Here is an 18,745-nt window from a genome sequence, read left to right as displayed (position 1 = left end):
CTGTGTGGGTAGTTGACTCAAAGGGGTTCCCTGTGGAGGTATGTTGTCGGGAGGGATAGGGTTAATTAGTCTCCTGCATGGTGCTGCCAGGTTCTGTGTCCCATGTGTATCTGCTGCTTCAGATGCCCAGGCTCCACTTTCACTTTTCACTGTGTTATTGTGCAATGGCTGTGAGAGCAGGTTTGCACTCACTCCATCCTGTGATAGGGGTACAGGGGTTGCACACAATCCCCTACCCTCCTTGTCTGACTCTCTGGGCTTGTCTGCCTCAGCGTCCACACAGGAGGCCAGCGCCATCTTGTACACATGTGGTGCTTCAGGAGATGTGGCGGCAGTAGTGGTTGCCTGACAGAAGCCAGGATCTCCCAGAGTTCATGTGGCAGGAGTGAGTCTCCAAAGCAAGCACCCGGGCGGGTAAGGCAGGGATCGATTCTATATTACCTCCGTTTGTCCTGGTTAGTATGCCCGGTGGAGATGTAGCAGAGGTGTGGTCAGAGGTGCTGACAGGCTGCTGCGGAGGAAGTAGGAATGGATGTTTCCCTGTGCAGTGGATGTGGACAATGTAGGGGCAGTAAGCTTGCCCTTTTTGGTCGTTCCCATGCCGTGGGGAGCCGGTTAGTCAGGTCTTTTTGTCACTGATGTAGAGGAGCTCCAGGATATGTGTCTTCTCAGATCCAGAGCAAGCCATTCCCCACCCCACAAAGCCCATTTTTAATGAAGGAATGTACGCAATCAAGATTTCAAGGCATTTTATTGTCCTCACAGAAGCCCTGCAGCTGCCGCTGTGGAGAAATGTACAAGGAGGTAAAAGATAACAAGGAACAGATCCATCATGGGATGGGAGTTCAGAACATCTACAATCAATGAAGGCTGGAGTCACCACATGGCAAGGGTAGGCAACCATTGGCACTCCAGCTGGTTCGTGCTTGCTGGAGTGCCAGAGGAATTGTCAAATGGTACAGTATGCATGCCCTGCAGGCTGCCAGGAATAAAGCACTGAAGAACTCACCTAATGGTCAGCCAGATAAAAGGACATAATAAAAAACAAAGTAAAATAAACACTGCTCACAAATGTTCTACATTGCACATCGCATGGTGCTTACACGGAGCCAACAGCTAGAAAATAAATGCCTTAAATTATTACAAAGGAACCATAATTCTGCAGCTTTGACGTAAAACAGTCATCAATGCAGAAAATCCTAATACAACAAGATGCTAAAACGGACATAGTTATAGTCAATGTACATATAAATATACCTCTCCTCCAGTGTCGGGCCTTCCGGTCTGTAGTAAGAACACACCCCTGTTAATAAATATCATACAGGTATTTACAAATGAGAGTTTCGGTTTTGTAAATCAGAACCTGATAGTAAAAGATAGAACTAGTGCACTCGGGCATGGACCTGTAATGCTTAGCCGCACCAGTACTGCACAGTATTTACATCCGGGCGACAGCTGCCAATCATCCCTGATCTAGACCAACACAAGAGTAGTAGATGTCCAAGAGGAATCTACCCTCAACTGTGGCACACAGCAATGCTTTACAGGTACAGGGAAGAATTATTACTGTATTTACATATTTTTCCAACCCCATTAAGGAAAAATAAGGTATATAAAAGATTCGCCATTTGGCAGCTGGTAGAAACCAGTACAGTCTTTGTATTGTACCAATAAAGGTATCATACTTGCTACCATATTGCTATAACGTATCTGTATACAACTGAGTATAAGCTAGTAGATGACTTTTTATTCCCACTTTTATTATGGATATATTTAGATAGCAATTGTAAAAACAAGCATTTCTCTAATGTACTGATTATTGAAAATTGGCAGCCATTGTTTAGATATTAACACCTTTGTTTATAGCTCATTGCCTAAGAGACCGACCACTGCTGCTGTCTAGCGTATAAGGCGTGCGTTAACGCCGGTGGTTGGGCTTAGTAGGTAACAGCACATGCTCCAACAATCCTGGCCAGGTTCAAAAGAGGTCATTAGAAAAAAAAAAAAAAGCTTACAAGCACTGCCACATGTTCTGTCTAGCAGCGGTGGTCGGTCTCCCGGGCAACAAGCTGTAAACAAAAGTGTTTATCTCAAGAATAAATACAATTTTTTAATAAGACGTGAATTACAAAATTGCTTGTATATACAAGCACTAACTGAGAAGATGCATTTATGAAGATTGGAATAACTCCTTACAATGGCTTTCCAAAATTGTAAAAATGAAAAAGAAAGTTGTCCAGAAAGAATGGGTATAAAATAAGAAAGGAACCCACGCTCACCCGTTAAATTGCCTGCCGCTGCTGCACCAGTTCATCCTGACAGTCTTGTTTACTTTGCTGCAGCAATGACCTCTTGTCTACCATATGACTACTTCAGTCACTGGCCATAGGACTCATGTGCTGTACACTAAGCCCAGTGATTGGCTGCAGCAGTCACTTCGGTAACTGGGACATCATCACAGCAGTCTCAAACAAACATTGATGCGTTTGTTTTTCTTCTTAAAGCATCTTTTTCTTTTTTTTGTTGTGTTTTGAGAGTTGGGTCTTTTTTTCTTTAGTGTTTTTGTGACATCTTTTTTAGCGTAATTTTATTTTTAAACTCTATTCAACAATGAAGAGTCTCTGTGCTAGTGGCTTATAAAAAAAATTCTGGCAAGATGCTTAAAAAATCCCACTGACATCTAATGTAAAATATAGGGCATCTTTAAAGTTAAAAAAAATCCTGAAGAATGGCCAGGTCACTTCTTGTAACCGCTCGGGGTCTTTGGAAACCTGAAACGGTTAAAAGATGCTCAAATGCCTGAATATATGAACAGTAAATAGTTTTTCCTTAGCAATGCATACAATCTGTACATGGTTTTGAGAGTTTTCTGGGCACTTTTTCAGGTGACATGGGCTTCGGAGTCCACTTGCCCGAAATAAGTCGTCATATGCACATACTCAAACGGGCGAGTATGGAATCGTTTCTTATTTTATATCATTTAAATTATTATTATTATTATTTTTTTTTTTTTGGGGGGGGGGGGGGGATCTTAGAAACGTCATGTAAGGAACCAGAGTATAAATTCAGTGTTTTTTTCATCCATTTCATGTAATTTCTTCAACATTCATCTATCCACTAAGTGAAGAGAGAAAATGAAAACTGGTATAAACATCTATCAGCTTTATCTCATGAAGGGACAGAATGACATTTGGTCTGGGAAGACTTCATTTGGCACGGAAGAAGAAATTAAACTGCTCTGATTTTACAGTTAATCACTTCTACATTTCTAACAGAGAAAATCGCTGTTGACTAGTACCCTATATCATGAAAATACCTGAAGGTCCAATATCCCAGCATAGATGCTACCCTAAGTAGTTCTTCTGCATGAAGACATCGTTCATTGTCAATTTGGCGACAGCTAATAATGATTAGTAAAATATAAACATTAATACACACAAAAAATACAAAAACAGGCCTACTATTTTAGTAGAACATTGGGATATGTACTAGTTTGTGAGGTAACAGCTTTATCCTCATAGGCTTCTTCATCAGATCTCCAGTACAGTCCATGCAATAGTGATTAATTACAAATGGACGAATTCATAAAAGGCAATTGTTGCTTTTATCCAGTGCAAACCAAAGGCTGCACCCAGAGTGTAGATGCAGGAGGGCTGTGTGCTATTCTGCAGATCCAAGATTAATCAAGCCATTTACAAAAAACAAAGGAGGAAAAAAAAATCTGATCGTTCATGAACAAAAAAAGCAAATGACAATAAAATCTGATTAAAAGGCACGAGAGTCAGATCTCATTAATTGTTCTCTCTGTGGGGCGGAATTCAGAATTCCCAGAAGTAGAAGACAAGTAAAAGGACTGCGTCTTCCGTTTTAAGCGAGCCCTCTTGTTAGCGAGCGTCAAGCTGCGGCGGCTGGAGCTAATGATATCCGAGATAAACTTTTTGCAGTCCACACACACTTCCATGGTGCTCCAGTCCTCCATAAGCTCTTTTGGAAACTGAAGCTCATCATCTGATTTGTCAATAGACTTTGACTTGGAGGACAACCTAAAAGGCAGAAACAGTTGCATAGTAATTACATCATCACCTTCATACAACCAATGCAAAATAGCCTGTTAGGTAAAAATGTGAGTATCTAAACAAGATGATTTTCAAATTGTTCCATGGTAAAATTTAAATGGCTGCCCAGTAATGACATTCTCTTAAATAGAATCTAATCTGTCAGTAAGACCAACCCTCACACAGGTCATAGGAAGCTGATGATACCTTGATATCTGCAATCCAATGTCTTATTCCAGAGAAATCTCAATTTTTCTTATATGTAAATTACCTCTTCCAGGCACTGGGAAGGACACTGCTTGGAAGATAACTCTGCCTCCAGAGATTATTTTACATGAAGGGAAGTTACCAGTGTGAGACAAGTAACTAACACACAATAGGATAACTAAAATTTGTCTTCTTGCAAACACATTTTTTGCAGCTCTCTTGAGCTCTGCTGTATTACAACCATATTACAACCCTGTCTGCCTGTGAGCTGGAAGCTGAAGCGGAGAGGAACCTGTAGATGTGTCAGGTATAATCACACACGGCTCTGCAGTGAGATCAGGAGAGAGCGACCATCACACTGGTAATCATCATACATCATACTGGTCACTCCCATTCATGTACAATAATCTCTGGAGGCAGAGGAATTATCCAGGCATCAACTGCCTCGGAGCCTGGAAGAGGTCATTTACATAAAGCGATAAAAGATGATTTCTCAGCAACAACACAGCTGATATGAGACATACAGGGAAAATATTCCCTTTGAGATCAGATAAAAGTGAGAATCCATTTTTTTTTTTTTTTTTTTAAATTAAATCTGAACCACATGCCCCGTTGACAGTGGCAGAATGTCAAGTGTTTAATAAAAAATTACCCCCCATGTGTGACCCCTAATTATAGATACCATCTTACGATCGACAAATGACTGTTTACATTGAGTTTTCTAACCACAAATGGTTACTCAGGGGCTCCGAGCATTAAATCTTTTAGTAAAAGTCTCCCCCCCCCCACACCACAAAAAAAAGCATAATTAGGTTGCGCAAATTAGACTAAACCTTAACACTTTCACGACCGGAGCTTTTTTGGTTTTGCGTTTTCTTTTTTCCAATATGGCCATGTGAGGGCTTATTTTTTGAGGGACGAGTTGCACTTTTGAATGACACCATTGGTTTTAGCATGTCGTGTGCTCGAAAACGGGAATAATATTCCAAGTGCGGTGAAACTGCAAAAAAAGTGCAATCCAACACATGGTTTTTTGTTTGGCTTTTTTGCTAGGTTCGCTAAATGCTAAAACTGAACTGCGATTATGATTCTCCAGCTCATTTCGAGTTCATAGACACCAAACATGTCTAGGTTATTTTTTATCTAAGTGGTGAAAAAAAATTCCAAACTTTGGTAAAAAATAAAATAAAAAATAAATAAATAAATGGCGCCATTTTCCGAGACCCGTAGCGTCTCCATTTTTCGTGATCTCGGGTTGATTGAGGATTTAGTTTTTGCATGCCGAGCAGACGTTTTTAATGATACCATTGCAGATATGATTTTTTGATCGCCCGTTATTGCATTTTAATGCAATGTCGAGGTGACCAAAAAAATGTAATTCTGGCGTTTTTTTTCTCGCTACACTGTTTAGCGATCAGGTTAATCCTTTTTTTTTTTGATAGACCGGGTGATTCTGAATGCGGCGATACCAAATATGCGTAGGTTTGATTTTATTTTTATTGTTTTATTTTGAATGGGGGCGAAAGGGGGGTGATTTGAACTTTTATATTTTTCTATATTTTTAATCACATTTTTTTTTTTTTTTTTAAACTTTTGGCATGCTTAAATAGCCTCCATGGAAGGCTAGAAGATGCCACAACCCAATTGCCTCTGCTACATAGAGGTGATGCACAGATCTCCCCTATATAGTAGAATTACAGCATTGCTATGAGCACCGTCCACAGGGTGGTGCTCATAGCAGTAGTCTGGCATGAACAACCCTAGAGGTCTGAAGGAGACCTCTGGTTGTCATGCCGACGCACCGCTGACCCCCGATCACGTGCGTGTATTTCTAGCCCGATGACCGAAAGCGCACATTAAATGCTGCTGTCAGAGTTTGACAGCGGCATTTAACTAGTTAATAGGCGCGGGCAGATCACGATTCCGCCCGCGCCTGTTGCAGGCACATGTCAGCTGTTGAAAACCCATCTGACGTCAGAAAGAGGTTAAAGAGCAACCATTGTTTGAATTATTTATTTAAGAACTCAATAGAACAAGCCACAGTAAGAAACTTAGTAATATATCTTATCAGAGAAATCCGCTTCTTTCTCCTCCTGGACTGATCATTAATTCTCAATTCACAGGTAAAATCTGTATTCAGTGAAGACAGAGTGTTACATTACTGAGATAGGAAATGGCAGTTGGTGCCTTTAACATTCTATGAAAAGGAAAGAAAGAGGAGCTGAAAGCAAACAAACATTCTGCTGCAACTTCTACTGAAATGACACTTTAATGTGGTAATTTGGTATTAAAAAAAATATTATCCATCCCCTGTATAGATATTAACTGTTAAATTGGAGTTGGTCTGACACTGGGACCCCTCACCCACCCCAAATGAATGCTAGAAAGGTCCCATGTCCACTTCTGAAATGAAGTGTGTTATGCATGGGAGCAGCTGCTCTACTGCAAGTCTATGGGATTGATGAAGATAGCCAAACGTGGTACTCCGCTATTTCAATCAGTCTCAGAGACTTAAAGGGGTTGTCCACTACTCGAACTGCACCTTCTTAAATACTACAGTCCAGTGTAAGATTAAAAATAACAGACACTCACCTCCCACAATGGTGCTGTTCCAACGATGCCAAAAACGATTCCCAGGGCTTGTGTGACATGTTTATGTCATGTGAGCACTGCAGTCAATCAGTGGCCACTAATGAGCTGGTTCTTTCATACATCCTTTGGATGAAGCTCAGAAGGCCAAAAGAAATGTAATAACTGCAGCTCATAAGCGGCAGCTGATTGTTATGTTATGTGATCACTGCAGCCAATGTCACATGAGCTCTGGGACATGCAGCCGGTGGTGTGGGAGGCGAGTGTCTTATTTTTACTCAGGGGAATATAGTATTTAAAAAAGGGCTGAGTAGTGGATATCCCCTGTAATGCAGCAGAAAGAAGCTTGATCGCCTGCAGTGCCATTCATACATGTGACAGGAGACCTGTGGTTTGTAGTGGGCACCTCAGCAGAATGAAGAAGCATATAGCTGTTCCATTGGTCTCACAGAAGGGAAGGCATGTGCATCACCATTCCATTGACGTTCTTGGGAACGGTGAGGGTCTTAGTGATTGGACCCCCACCAATCATACTGGGTGGATTGGTAATAAAAGTATTTTATTTGACAAATACCTTAATGGTGCACAAGACATGCTTTAAATTGCAAATAACTGGATTTTAGCGGTGTATCTTGTGTAGGGAGGCTACAGAGGTGGATTGTGTGTATGAGCTGGTCTGCGGTAAACATGGAGTAGGTCCATGTACAGGTTATAGGCAGTCTATTACTTACTTAGGTAAAGAACGCAGGGGACGATGATGACTGGTGGAAGGCCTTTCGGGCCTCAGGAAGCTCTCCCCTCTCTGCAAGGCAGAAGGTCCCAGAGAGAAGATAGGGAGGGTGGCATATGGCTTTGAAGGTAGTCTCATCTGTAATAACACAAATGTAAGTACTGATCGTTGGAAACATAACCCACATATATGTAATAAGCACGCACAATAATAGTATGGGTAATATCTACTTAGAAACTTACCTTTTTGCAACATTGAGAACACACAGGCCTGGAAGCACAAAACACAAGAATGAGACTGATCACACTGATTGCACAAACCCAAAGGCTATGTGCACACGTAGGAAAAGAGGTGCAGAATTTTCTGCACAAAATCCGCATCTCCTGGCAGAATCTGCAGCCATGGATTTGCCGCGGTTTGTATGCGGATTTTGTGCAGTTTTTATGCGGAATTGATGCGGATTTTGTGCGGATTTTCAGCGGTTTTTGCCACTGCGGTTATTTATCATGGAGGGGTGCAGAAACGCTGCAGATCCGCACAAAAGAAGTGACATGCACTTCTTTGAAATCCGCAGCAATTCCGCACCATCTGCACAGCTTTTTTCCCCCCATTGAATAACATTGTACTGTACATCACAGTGCGGATCTGCAGCGTTTCTGCACGGAAAGATCCGCTGCGGATCCGCAGCAAATCCGCATCGTGTGCACATAGCCTAACACACCAAGTATAGACTTATCAGTGTATATCAATAAAAAAAAGCACAGAATGAATAGAACAATAGATCATTTCTATTAAACAGACAAGTTTTCTAAAACATAAGCATAATTTAACCCATAAAAAATCTAAGCAAAAACTGTACGTAAATACATATCTATCTGTATACATACCGTTTACAGAACTGACACGTGTAAGACCACGTAAATAGGGAAAACCTCTTTGTTCGACAACATAAACAAAGCTGAGGGAAAAAAAAAAAAAGAACAAAATGGAGAAGAGTCATCTAAAACCGCAAATCAACATTATCTTGGTGGAAATTTATCAGCCGTTAGAAGCTGCAGTACAGAACAACAGAGAGGAGCAATTAAAGGGAATCTGTCAGCAGGATTTTCCATTTAATCAGAGAGCAGCATAATGTTAAAGCAGAGACCCAGATTCCAGGGATGTGTCACTTACTGGGCTGCGTGCTGTAGTTTCAATACAATCGGTGTTTTATCAGCAGAATAATGTAGGATAATCTGAACTAGGTGTTTCATATAAGCAAGCCCTTATGGAGCGGTGGCAAGAGGGGTGATAGTTGGGGGGTTGATGTCACCTTTGTATTTTCAGGTGATATCAAGCCCAGAGGTTAGTAATGGAGAGGAGTCAATAAGACGCCCCTGTTACTAACCCCATAGTCACATTGTATAAAAACACACACACACACACACACACACACACACACACACACACACACACACACACACACACACACACACACACACACACACACACACACACACAGAATAAAGTCCTTTCATTGAAAGAATGAAAATTTCCCACTGCACTCTCGCCGACATCGGAAAAATGAAGTGAGTTCATTGGCTGTTAACTCCCAGGACCTTTTTGACGGCACCACAATCGTGTTAACTTTCTCACATTCGCGGTGCCATCAGACATGTAATAGGAGTTCACAGGGAGACACTGAACACACACTGCTGGATGACAGGCTGTATGGTCGCATCATGCAACCATGCAGCCTGCCATCTAGATGTAGCAGAGCTAGACCCATCGTGGGACAAATGGATTAGCCGGATCTCGTCTCCCGAGATCTCGTTGCCGAGATCTCAATCTGTGCATGCGACACCTCTGGCGGCCACTTTCCTGGAGGCCACGGCATTGAGGCAATGGAAGTGCGGGAGGCTCCGGGCTTTAACAAAATGTCGCTGGAGCGCCCTCACCACCAAGCACCGCAGAACCTGCTGCAACAGCCTGGGATGGGAGTGAGATCATCACCCTGCAGCGTCGGACCACCACAAGAATCGCCCCACTCCTGCTGCCACCACGCTAATTGTAAGTACATTTTCAACTATAAGATGCACTCGTTTTCCCCAAAAATTTTTGGGGAAAAAAGCGTGTCTTAGAGTCCAAAGAATACGGTACTTACTACTGACATCAGCCGATAGACCTGTCTGAGCACGTATGGACTAGTCCATTATAATATTAACGCAATATATATATATTGTTAATATTATAAGTGAGTATGCTTTGCAAGTATAACTTAAAACGTAGACGTGTCAGGCAAATTCAGAGTTCAGATTTGGAATCGGCGCATTCAATTGAGTATAAATCATGTGTTTTTCTCTCAGTAGTAAAATCACTGTTGGGCAGTGTAAGGATCGTTCTCATCTAACCTGCACAACAAGCGCCACAGACAGAGATGTACTCTACCCTGGATCCAACTGTGCTGATGCCGAGCACCAACAGAGCGGCCTGTGAATCCAGGACTGCTGGCAAGGTGAGGACCAGCCATTACTGCTCAAGTACAGCGCACTTCATCAGTTTATTATTTCCTTTATGCTGAATGGAAACATAAATCTGGATAACCCTGTTACCACCTGTATAACGCTGGCACTGGTTTAGTCTCTATATATTGTTTGGTTCCGTTTCAATAAAAATATTCAGGGCCGTGTGTTGCGGCCAGTGCTGTTGGAGAACACCAAGATGTTCTTGTGAAGAACAAAAAAATGATTTCCAAATGAAAAGGCCCATTTCTCTGAAACTGTATGGATGACTGAAAAAAAAAATCGAAATATTTAAGAGAGCAGAGGGGAAAAAAAACCCAGCCCCTTTTGACCTTTAAAGTCCAGAAATCATGTCCACCATCTGTGAGTGATTTAGGCGTCATACGGTGGCTCAGTGGATAGCACTGCAGCCTCACAGCACTGGGTTCAATTCCCACCAAGGACAACATTTGCAAGGAGTTTGTATGTTCTCCCCGTGTTTATGTGGGTTTCCTCTGGGCATTCCGGTTTCCTCCCACATTCCAAAGACATACTGATAGGGATCTAGATTATGAGCCTCAATGGGGACAGTGATGACAATGTATGTAAAGCGGTGTGGAATATGATGATGCTATATAAGCAATGTATATAATAAATAATATGTATATCTATGTATACCTGCAAAAGAGACTTGGCTGTAGGAGGAGTGGCGCTCAATGAATACTCTTGGCTTCTGCTCCTGGCACAACTCCCAGTATACAAGCCTGAAAATCTAAAAATCAGACTTACCTTTCCTTTCTTGAGCGCACTATAGACTTCTTTATACTGCTGATACTTCTCCAGCTCGGCCTTCACCAGGACTTGGCGGATGTGCATTACTTCCTCCACAGTAAGAGCCAGACACTCTACGGGATAACAGAACTCCTCCTGAAATTAAACACCTTGGATTAACACCAGCGCTAACAAGCAGATAACAAAACCATGGATTCCACCAACCGAGCACCTCTGTTAGTAGTAGGAAGATATAGAGGTGTACTGATACACCGGGGTGTGAAAGAGTGTATGGAAAACACAAGATGTCTTACTGACTGTAGCTCCTCTGCAACACGACAGGAGACAACAAGGTCTTTCCCCTTAATTCATCAATACCGCCAATTTCTGTCCTCGCTCCAGTGTCACATGTAGTGATATACGTGACGTGGGCAGAGTAGTTAGAGGGTAGTGTTAGTAAGTGATTAGCGGGAGAGATTCTTAGCCTGTGGTGTTTGAGTATCAGGTGTAATTAGAGTAATACATTATCAGGACCCTGGTCCAGCGGCCATGTTCGTATTCCGAGGCTGTGAAATGGGAGCCCTGTGATCTGCCTCCTGCCGGCATCCCCCTTTCCTACAGATTAGCCGATCTGGGTGGCGTCATGAACACATGATTTCACTCAAGACCAGCGATTTAAAAGAGGCGCAGAGAATGCCGGCAGGTAGAAGGGAGATCATAGCGCTCCCATCCGATGGGCACGCAAAACTAATGTGGCCGCTAAACCAGGCTCCTGCAAATCAATTCATTGGGGAGATTACCTGGTATCATGTGCCACCACAATCACCCACCACACACTAAATATCTCCGTGCACACCACAAGCAGGCAAAATCATCAATAAGTGTCTACAATAAAGGCAGAAAAGCCAGCATCACTTGCTCATGACGGCATTTCTAAACAGCATTTGCCACTTCTAAAAAAGAAAAAAAAATTGTAGTAAATATAAATTGTTGAGTGAAGTCACCATTGCACCTCCAATGCCGGTTGTTACTCATTTTTCCCATAAAGATAGGCAGATTTGCCATTTAGGAATATGGAGAACTTTGGAGACTTCTGAAAACTTGACATTACAGAAAAAAGACCAATATTTAGTGGATATTTTAGGTTGAAAAAGTACAAAACGAACATTAATTATTCTGCCTTTAAATTAGACAATTTCATTTCCTAAATGACACCAGGAAAACATTAGCATATAAAATGTTTAGCTCCTATTAGTCTTCATTCTTCCCAAGTATCAGTTCTAACTCCTATTGTGCTGGAGGCCTTGGTGTGAACAAGTACGGCAATCAGAACTATAGGAGATGACAAGTAGAGAAATATCACCTGCTCCTATATATGACTTAAATGTTTAACGATAACATACCCCTTTGGGTACATCCGTGACCGGGAGGCTAACCTGCTTTTAGGAGAAACCAGAATTGTAAGAACGTATACATTAATTGTGAATATCAGATTATGTAAAGCACTTGGAAACCTTAATTTGATTTACAGATGATGCATCTAAAACGCTAAATTCTTGGGAATTGGGTCATAAATATGGAAAAAGTTAACCCTAAAAATATAGCGTACTTTTTATTGCAAATTATTGAAACAATTTATTGATTGAATGAAAAATTAAAATTCATATAATGGTTTTGAAAGTCATATAAAATGATTGAAAAAGCTGGGGTACTACAGGTCACAGCTGGTAGAGGAGGACCTGAATGGCTCGATTAGTTTCAGCATCTTTAAGCGCCAAGTTTTGTCCTCTTCACCCTTTCTGGAACATCTCTTCTGATACCTCACGTTGTGATACTCATCGGTTATTCCTCCGGATATGTATGAATGAACTGACCGCTCTCTCCCTACTTTCAGCAATGCCTGGAGCAATGCACGGACACTCACCCTACTGGTAACACCCGGATGTCAAGTTACCGGTACATTTTCAGGAGGAATAACAGAAGTAGCCTCGACAGCCAAAGTATTAGTAGCTTTACATATGCTGTTATTTTGGAGGATTCTTTTCATTGGAGTTTTTTAGTGTGTTACCACACTGAATATTCATGTGTCTGTTAGTGATAAAATGCTAATGTTTATCTGAATCATAAAGAAAAGAACAAGGAAGGACAGCACAAACTTTATGCAACATCTTTTTTTCCAACTTAAAGAGAATCTGCCACCAGATTTTTGCTACTTAATCTGAGAGCAGCATAACGTAGGGACAGAGACCCTGATTCCAGCAATGTGTCACTTACTGTTCCGCTAGAGTAGTTTTTTTTTTTTTTTTTAAATAAAATCATTGTTTTATCAACAGGAGATTATCAGTAGAGGACTGGTAAATATCCTGCTAAGTCGTCCATCCATGCCCACACCACTGATTGGCAACTTTCTGCCTATGCAGTGTTTACAGAAAGCTGTCAATCGGTGTTGTGGGTGGGATTATACAGAGCTCAGAGAACTTGTACATCTGCAGCAAAGAAAACAGTTTGGGCAAAATAAGTGATACATTGTTGGAATCAGGGCCTCTGCCTCTTCACCACACTGTTCTCAGATAGGGTAGCAAAAACCTGGAGACATGATCCCATTATATGGAATCTATCCACTGGTTTTGCCAACTCATCAGAGAGCAGCATAATGTAAAAACAGAGACCCCGATTCCAGTGATATGTCACTAACTGAGCGGCTTGCTGCAATTTTGATAAGATCAATTTTATCAGCAGGAAGTTATCACTAGTGAACTAGTAAACCTGCTGCCATGTAATCATTCATATTTATGATCTCTGTGTAACCCCACCACCACCACTAATTGGCAGATTTCTGCCTATGCACAGAGTATACAGAAAGCTGCCAATCCGAAGTGTGGGTGGGGTTATACAGAGCTCAGCAACCAGAGAAGTGGTAGATCAGCAAGAGAAAAATCTGATTTTATCAAAACTGCAGCAAGCAACCCAGTATGTAACATCTCTCTGAAATCAGGGCCTCTGCCCCCACATTATGCTGTTCTAAGATGGGGGAGCAAAAACCCGGTGACAGATCCCCTTTAAACTGTAGCCATTTCTACCTGAATGGAGGAAAATCAGGTCAGGACTCATAAATGGCCTCTGAAGGCTCATGAACCACGCATGGTGACGTTGCTTTATCAGTTTGCGGTCCGGCTCTATGATTTCTAATTTCTGATTACATTGATTGAAAAAGGCAAACAAAATCATCTTTAGATTTAGTCCCACTGCAAAATCATCAGGACGGGTGGTACAGATGCTGCAGCTTAGGTACAGATGAAAGAGGCAAACCTGGGGGGCTCTCCACCTGCTGGCATAAGCCTTCTCAAACAGATAAAACATAGCCCCAGCTGCCCCAAAAATGGCTGCTTCAAAAGGATGAGACCCCAACAAAGAAGCTGTGTGTATGGTGGAAAATGGTCGAAAAGCCGTCCTTGGAAAGAAACTGGTTATCCTAGGAACCTGGGTAATAAATAGGGAGGAGAGTGAAGGGCAGGTTCCCCAGGGAGCGTCCGGCGTGTTCACATCTGTCCTGCATGGCTGTAACACTGGACATCGCACATATGCCGCACAGCAAGTTCATTTATCATTTCTCCTGTCATTACACTTCACATAGAAGGCAGAATTTATAATCAACTAGGTCTAATCGAGAGTTTTCCAAATAATTAAAAGCTAAAAAAATAACGTAACAGGACACTTATTATTTAAGTGCTAGTGTTCAATGGACCCTTGGGGTGGTGCAAAGCCAGGCCCAACACATTGGAATTTGCATCTCTAGTCTAGGATCTAAGGGTACCGTCACACATTGAAATTTCCATCGCTACGACGTTACGATTCGTGACGTTCTAGCGATATCGTTACGATATCGCAGTGTCTGACGCAGCAGCGATCAGGGATCCTGCTGAGAATCGTACGTCGTAGCAGATCGTATGGAACTTTCTTTCATCGCTTGATCACCCGCTGACATCGCTGGATCGTTGTGTGTGACAGCGATCCAGCGATGTCTTCGCTTGTAACCAGGGTAAACATCGGGTAACTAAGCGCAGGGCCGCGCTTAGTAACCCGATGTTTACCCTGGTTACAAGCGTAAACGTAAAAAAACAAACCGTACATGCTCACCCGTCGGTGTCCTTCAGGTCCCTTGCCGTCTGCTTCCTGCTCTGAGTGCCGGCCGGAAAGTGAGAGCAGAGCGCAGCGGTGCTGCGATCTGCTCTCACTGTACGGCTGCACTCAGAGCAGGAAGCAGACGGCAAGGGACCTGAAGGACACCGACGGGTGAGTATGTACTGTTTGTTTTTTTTACGTTTACGCTGGTAACCAGGGTAAACATCGGGTTACTAAGCGCGGCCCTGCGCTTAGTTACCCGATGTTTACCCTGGTTACCCGGGGACTTCGGCATCGCTCGAGCGCCGTGATTGCAACGTGTGACCGCAGTCTACGACGCTGGAGCGATATTCATACGATCGCTGCGACGTCACGGATCGTGCCGTCGCAGCGATGAAAATTTCAATGTGTGACGGTACCCTAAGGGATAACGCTTCTCCTTGTGGAGAGTGACATGCCAGTGTGAGGAGGCTTAAGAGCCGTGCAATGCTCCTCTGCAAAATTAAATATGGAAATTGCCTGTTCAGAGAGGAAGAGGACTAGAACTCTATAGTGCCACCTGTTGGAAGTAGCGATCTCTACAATGCACAAACCAAATTCCGTGCAGTAACTAGCGGTCAGTGCCAATTTTAATGCCACACTTTGTACACTAGGGGGCAGCAAGGTAAGCAGAAAGGTGAGTGTCCTGGCATTAAAAATCCTCGCATCAGGGATCTAATGTGCGGAGAATCTGTGTCCATCACTTAATTCGCTCTGGTGAACGCAGTGATAAGACAGTCATATAATTGGCATCTATAGCGAGTGCTTCGCTTACAGGCTCATTATCATTAATTGTCCTGTTTGCATGAAACATAAGATTGCACATAAGTAACAAGCTACTTCTAACAAACATGGCCGAGACTCCACATTACGGTCAGAAGTACTCAGCGCTGTTACCATGGACCTCGTGTGAAAGTTATGGCCATCCGCAGCTCAGGAAATAAAAGCTGGATTTTCACTCAACAAATGAAAATATTACAAACACATGAGAACCAGGGCTGGAAACACTTGTTACAACTAACGTGTTCTGATAAGGTGTTGTCTTCGGCGTGCTCGAATAATATGTTGAAGTCCCCGCGGCTGCAGGTCTCAGGCTGTTTGACAGCTGCAACACATATAGGGGTTTCCTGCTTATTAGGCAATCCCTGCACATGGTGTGCTGTCAAACAGCCGTGAGACATGAAGAGCGAGGACTCTAACAAACTTTTCGAGCACACTGAAGAAACTCAGCACACGAGCATGCTCAGATAACACCTTATCCCAGCACGTTCGCTCATCACTAGTTACAACCATTTAGATGCTCAATTTCTTTTTATATTTGTACAGTTGGTGTTTTATGCACAATTCCCTTTGTGTTAAATGACATATACCACTAGATAGGCCCTTTCAGAATAGTGAATTTATAGAATGCTCTACGATATATACTGCAGCTGTGTACATCAAATAAAAAAAGGCCCCTCAGTCACTTAGGCACTTCCCTGCACGCTCTAAGAGCTGGAAAGCAAAGAGTTAAATCATCATTTTATTAAGGTCTATATGCCCAATAATAGCGGTATCTGTCCAGGCATCCTCTCATGCCCAATCCCACAAGGATCATGGGGAGACGCTAGTACAGCGTTGGACCACTCTCGGAAAGTACCAACCAGGGTTCACCAGCCGGAGAAAATGATTTTCCTTTGGAAGCTCCAGAGTGTCCCATTTTTCTTTTTAATCCACCATGTGCTTCCAGATACAGACTTTTTTTTAATTAGTGGCAATTTTTATTGTCTTTGGCAAGGGGGCGTGACTCACAAGGTTATTATGCAGAGCAGCCTAAAGACACGCCCTCAAAGGTTCTGTGAGAAACTCCCTCTTGGTAAACACCATACAAATTTGCTCTAAATAATAATAAGGCCTGTATTTTGAACTGTACGATGGATTTAAAAAAAATAATTCAAAAAACAGAATGCTCAGTAAGCAACAGGAATAAAACAGAAGTAAAAACTTGCCACTTTTGCCCAGGTGACAGGTCCTCTAATAAATCTCAGTGTTAACATACCATGCTACCACATTGGTTATGGGAACATTAAATCTACTTAGTCCCAGTAATTCACAATTAATCCACCGTTTTGCAACTATTTAGCATGATATTGCAATGAAACTGAAAAACATAAATAATTCATATGTAGGTGTCCCAGGTACTTAGCCATTACCCCATATTACTACCCTGTGTCAGGTTACTAGACAACTAGCTGCAGCAGGAGCCTCCCCCCTTTTTCTTATCTTCACACCGTCCTGTACGTTTGGGAATATACAACTGCCCAAATGTAACAAACTTTAAATAGTCATAAGCAAATTATCTGTCTTCTGCAACGGCAGGCAGAATGTTTTCATCATTTTATGATATATATATATATTATTTTTTTTACATGTTACGCAATACTCACACTATTGACTGCTAACATGAGATCAAACTTTCACTATATAAAGGTGGTTATTGTTTACACAACACGGCAACAGTTAAAGTTGTACGGCTCTTTCAACACAATTCACCTTAGAAGTCCCTGTCTCATGGGTTGCTTTTATTTATTGCGGAATATTTTTTTTTAATTACATCTGTGTAAACCAGAAAACTATGTGCAGTGATTAATAAAAGAGTAAGCTGGTAAAAGAACAATGAGGACTGCCTACCAGAGATCTGGAGCTTTGTCGCGATGGAGGAATAAAGTGCCGCACATTGGTGGGAGTCTCTTTCTCTATAGAGTGGCGCCTCTGTGGAGTTTGCCTCCTCTCAGGCTGTGGTGTAGAGGAGATGGGCAAGAACCTCGGCGGCGCTGTAGATTCAATAAAAGACCAGCAGAGTTGAGCCAAAAAGTTAGTAAGTTCATATATACGCATACACGCACACATACATATACACACACGTTTCTAAAAAAAATAATATATATATATATATATATATATATATATATATATATATATATATATATATATATATATATATATATATATATATATATAATCTTTATATGTGTGAAAAAGTGTTTGCCACCTTCCTGATTTCCTATTCTACTGCATGCATGTCACATTTAAATGTATCAGATCACCACACTAATTTAAATATTAGACATATATTAAACAAAGATAACACGAGTAAACACAAAATGCAGTTTTTAACTGAAGGTCTTTATTATTAAGGGAAGAGTAAATCAAAACCTACAGGGCCTTGTGGGAAAAATTAATTGCCCCCTTCCCTCCTTAAAGCATAAATTAAATGTGGCTTATCACATCTTTGGGAAGCAGAGTTCAAATTCCCTAGCTACACCCAGGCCTGATTACTGTCACACCTGTTCTCAATCAAGAAATCACTTAAATAGGATCTGCCTGACAAAGTGAAGTAGACCAAAAGTTCCTGAAAAAATAGACAACATGCCGCGATCCAACGAAATTTTGGAACAAAGGAGAAAAGTAATTGAGATCCATCAGTCTGGAAAAGGCTATAAAGCCATTTCTAAAGCTTTGGGACTCCAACGAACCACAGTGAGAGCCATTATCCACAAATGACAAACACAAGGAACAGTTGTGAACCTTCCCAGTAGTGGCCGGCTGACCAAAATTACTGCGACGACTCATACAAAATGCCACAAAAGGCCCCACAACAACATCCAAAAAACTGCAGACCTCATTTGCCTTAGTTAAGGTCAGTGTTCATGACACCACCATAAGAAAGAGACTGGGCAAAAATGGCCTGCATGGCCGAGTTCCAAGACGAA

General features: G+C 42.0%; 1 protein-coding gene across 6 annotated transcripts in view; it reads right to left on the bottom strand.

Moving 5' to 3' along the window:
* Positions 1–734: 734 nt before the first annotated feature.
* SPIRE1 (spire type actin nucleation factor 1) overlaps positions 735–18,745 on the bottom strand; it is a 230,589-nt gene continuing 212,578 nt past the window's right edge. For 2 of the 6 annotated variants that reach the window (XM_077270155.1, XM_077270156.1), the window contains 7 exons: positions 17,664–17,806; positions 14,142–14,312; positions 10,851–10,988; positions 8,469–8,539; positions 7,824–7,851; positions 7,583–7,719; positions 735–4,043 (listed from right to left, as the gene is read on the bottom strand). In XM_077270155.1, coding sequence (XP_077126270.1) covers positions 3,782–4,043; positions 7,583–7,719; positions 7,824–7,851; positions 8,469–8,539; positions 10,851–10,988; positions 14,142–14,312; positions 17,664–17,806 — 950 coding nt within the window. In that variant the 3' untranslated portion in view covers positions 735–3,781. Of the gene's footprint in view, positions 4,044–7,582; positions 7,720–7,823; positions 7,852–8,468; positions 8,540–10,850; positions 10,989–12,235; positions 12,272–14,141; positions 14,313–17,663; positions 17,807–18,745 lie in introns of all 6 variants that reach the window. The other 4 variants (XM_077270159.1, XM_077270160.1, XM_077270158.1 and 1 more) reach the window with 3 other exon arrangements.

Source organism: Ranitomeya variabilis, chromosome 6 (genome assembly GCF_051348905.1).
Source record: "Ranitomeya variabilis isolate aRanVar5 chromosome 6, aRanVar5.hap1, whole genome shotgun sequence".
NCBI classification, from domain to species: domain Eukaryota; kingdom Metazoa; phylum Chordata; class Amphibia; order Anura; family Dendrobatidae; genus Ranitomeya; species Ranitomeya variabilis.
This window is presented reverse-complemented; position numbering and strand designations above follow the sequence as displayed.